Source organism: Apis dorsata, unplaced genomic scaffold (assembly GCF_000469605.1).
Source record: "Apis dorsata unplaced genomic scaffold, Apis dorsata 1.3 scaffold_69, whole genome shotgun sequence".
Lineage (NCBI taxonomy): Eukaryota > Metazoa > Arthropoda > Insecta > Hymenoptera > Apidae > Apis > Apis dorsata.
This window is the reverse complement of record NW_006263367.1, coordinates 255,227-259,040: the sequence shown is the minus strand read 5'-3', so window position 1 is coordinate 259,040 and position 3,814 is coordinate 255,227. Positions and strand designations below refer to the sequence as shown.

General features: G+C 30.6%; 1 protein-coding gene across 1 annotated transcript in view; it reads left to right on the top strand.

The window, feature by feature from the left end:
- The window catches only part of LOC102676500 (cadherin-89D), a 34,822-nt gene that overhangs the window by 21,294 nt on the left and 9,714 nt on the right, over nucleotides 1-3,814 (top strand). Inside the window, exons 12-13 of the mRNA XM_031515446.1 lie at nucleotides 1-217; nucleotides 2,608-2,911. The exon at nucleotides 1-217 is cut by the window's left edge and continues 2 nt beyond it. Coding sequence (XP_031371306.1) covers nucleotides 1-217; nucleotides 2,608-2,911 — 521 coding nt within the window. The remainder of the gene's footprint in view (nucleotides 218-2,607; nucleotides 2,912-3,814) is intronic.

Sequence of the window (3,814 nt, the reverse complement as noted above, 5' to 3'; positions counted from 1 at the left end):
GGCTGGCGCATACATCGGCCAAATACTTCCGCAGAATGGAACTGGCTCGGCCACGCCAGCCACTCGCTTCTTTATCGTCAATCAGCAGGATGTGCCCGACATCTCGATCACGGAGGATGGCGCCCTGTACGCGCCCAAGGGCCTCGATCGTGAGACCAGGCAGAATTACAGCATCACAGTGATTGCGGAGAGCCCGCGAGGCGTCGGCGTTTTCCAAGTGAGTCCTTCTTCTATCATTTTGTGGTGGTAATTAATTTATCAGCAGGTTCCAAGTTCCAAGTTTTGGTGGATTCTTGTAGTGGTCAAGGGTGATTGTATTGGAAGGGATGTCGATGCCACTTTTGTCGAGGAGGTTTCTTGAGGATGGAGGGTGTGAAAGGATAGAGAAAAGTGTTTTGGTCGAAAATTTCTATTAAGAGACGTGGAATTTTTTTTTTTATTAGAAAGACGTTCTAAAAATATGTATTTTTTATATTGATGAAAAATGATTATCAATTTTTTTAATTCTCTAATTCTAACTTCTTCTAATTTCCTCTAATAGGCAAAGATATAAGTAATCTATTACTTTTGAGATTTCTTCTCTTTTTTTTTTAAATATTTTGATAAATTTGCGAGTTTAAAAGTTGTACAATTTGTTTTGGATTCAATTTACTTGGAATTTTTTCATTTCTTATAAAAGTATATATTTTTGTATGACTATGAAATGATTATCAATTTTTGGATGTTACTTTAAGTTGTTATTTTAATAGTATAGGCAAAAGTATAAGTAATCTATTATTTTTGAAATTTCTTTTCTTTTTTTTTTAAATATTTTGATAAATGTGCAAGCTTAAAAGTTGTACAATTTCTTTTGGATTCAGTTCACTTAGAATTTTATCATTTTTTATCAAAAAGATGTATTAAAAATATGTAGTATATTTATATGGATAAAAAATGATTATCAATTCTTGGATGATGCATGTACTTTGTATATTCCTCTAATAGTAATTCTTTTATTTCTCTAATTTTTTAACTTCTTCTAATTTCCTCTAATTCTTTTAATAATATAGACAAAAGTATAAATAATCTATTTTGAAATTTCTTTTCTTTTTTTAAAAATATTTTGATAAATGTGCGTACCTAAAAATTGTATAAAAATTTATTTTGGATTCAATTTATTTGGAAGTTTTTTATTTCTTACAAAAATATGTATTTTTGTATGGCTAAGAAATGATTGTTAATTCTTGGATGTTGCCTTGAGTGATTATTTTAATAATATAGACAAAAGTATAAGTAATCTATTTTGAGATTTCTTCTCTTTTTTTAAAAATATTTTGATAAATGTACGAGCTTAAAAGTTGTACAATTTGTTTTGGATTCAATTTACTTGGAATTTTTTCATTTCTTACAAAAATATGTATTTTTGTATGGCTATGAAATGATTATCCAATTCTTGGATGTTACTTTTAATAGTATTTTAATATAGGCAATAGTATAAGTAATCTATTACTATTGAGATTTCTTTCTAAATATATTTTGATAAATGTGCGACTTTAAAAGTTATACAATGTTTTGGAATCAATTCTATGATTGACTTGGAATTTTTTCATTTCTTATTAGAAAGACGTTTTAAAAATATATAGATAGAAAATATATAATAATAATATAGGTAAAGTTATAACTAATCAATTACTTTTGAGATTTCTTCTCTTTCTAAATATATTTTAATAAATTTAAAAGTTGTACATTTCATTGAAATATTTGTTGAATGAAATGCCATGAAAAGGAATTTTGAACTTGAAATACTTCGAAAAGTAATTCGAAAGGTAACAGAAGAACTATGAAAAATTATTCTAATCATATCATTTATTAGGATTTTAGTACGTATAATTATACGATACGAAGGATTGACAGGAAAAATTTCATTTTCATTTCATCTCACACTTGAAGACACTGTCAAAAATTGATCGATTTTTATGCAGTCGTCGACAGGTGTCCTCGAGCTGCAATATGATTAACTTTTAGAATATTTAACTTTTAGAATATTCAACTTTTAGAATATTCGGTCGTAGAAGTTAATAGAAGTTCCAAGGATGTGAAGAATGATGTTCAAAAATTTTTTAATTTAAAAATTCGAACGAAGGCCGCGTTTCTGCGCCCGGTTCAAGGATCTTTCTCCGCGCGCATAAATTCAACTTTCACAACCGTGCTCGCGTGTATTCGAAATATTTAACACGATACTCGTGTTAAGTAATATTTAAAACACTTATTTACGAGACCTAGTTCGTTAACATTTATATATACTTAACACTTAATGCGATGTTGCACGAATATTTAAATTCGAAGTAATACTTTACAACAATTATTCCAACACAATGAATTAAAGTCACTTTTATTTCAAGGATAGAATTGCTTTCTCGAAGATGTGAATCACAAACATTTTCATTTTCGAAAATATTTTCGACAAAAATCCCATAAATGCGATCTTATTCGGGAATTTCAACAAACACATTTAAGTAAAAGTTTATCTATTATTCTATTTTGAATTTGAAAAGAATTTAATAAATTCACCAATTTTCTTTCGATGGAAAGAATCTTTATTAAAATGTTCGATAAATTTCACCTTAGGTAAGCGTGATCGTTCTTGACGAAAACGATCATGCGCCAGAATTCACGTCCCCGTTATACGAAGGGCGAATCATGGAGAACAGTCCACCCGGAACGAAAGTGAACTTATCGACTCCCATTACGGCTACCGACAAAGACGAGGGTATCAATCAAAACTTTGTCTTTTCTCTTCACGGCGAGGGAAGCGAGTTGTTTAGAATCCATCCAACCACGGGTTTAGTGTACTTCGAAGGAATCGATGATCGTACATTGGACAGAGAGGCGAAAGCAAACTATAGTTTCACCATCGTTGCTAAAGACAATGGTAAGACATCTTTTTTGTTGATAACAAATCCGCGATTTTTTTTTTTCGAAGAAATTGAGTTTATCCAAACAACAACCATGTTTCTAACGCGAGAGCAAAGAGAGGTTAAGTTTTGATATTTGCTGGAAATAATTACATTAGTATACAAGTATACGAGATGCAAGTGTAAAGTGTTCACTATGTGACTTGTAGTATATAAATATAAAATTAAGAAAAAATATTAATCGCTATAATTCGATAGATAATGATTCGATAGATAATGATTCTTAGTCAATGAGTGATCATTGGAAGCATAAAAGCCCTTTAAAATACTTTTTGATTTATCTTGATACCATTTCCGGTTCTCGAGATATAATCGTATGAAGGAAAGAGTAATTTTTAACCATCTCCGTCCTTCTCGCGCATTCCTGAGTTATTACTATTAATATACCTTAGAAATTCAATTAAAATTAAGAGAACTTTAAACCGCTATAACTTCGAAGATAATAATCCTAGATCAATGGGTGAAAAATCATTAAAAACGGGGATCCTTGCTCTTTAAAACGTCTTTTCATTTATGTCGATACGACTTTCGGTTCATGAGATATACCCGTGTAAAAAAAAGAATAATTTTTAATCCTTTACTATTTCCGTCCTTGTCGCACACCCGGACTTTGCACGAGTTATCGCTAACATACCTTAGAAATTCGATTAAAATTAGGAAAACTTTAAATCGCTATAACTTCGAAGATAATAATCCTAGGTCAATGGGTGAAAACTCATTAGAAACGGGGATCCTGGCTCTTTAAAACGCTCTTTCTTTTATCTCGATATGACTTCTAGTTTCCGAGATATCCTCGTGTAAAGAAGAGAATAATTTTTAATCGTTTACTATTTCCGTCCTTGTCGCACACCCGGACTTTA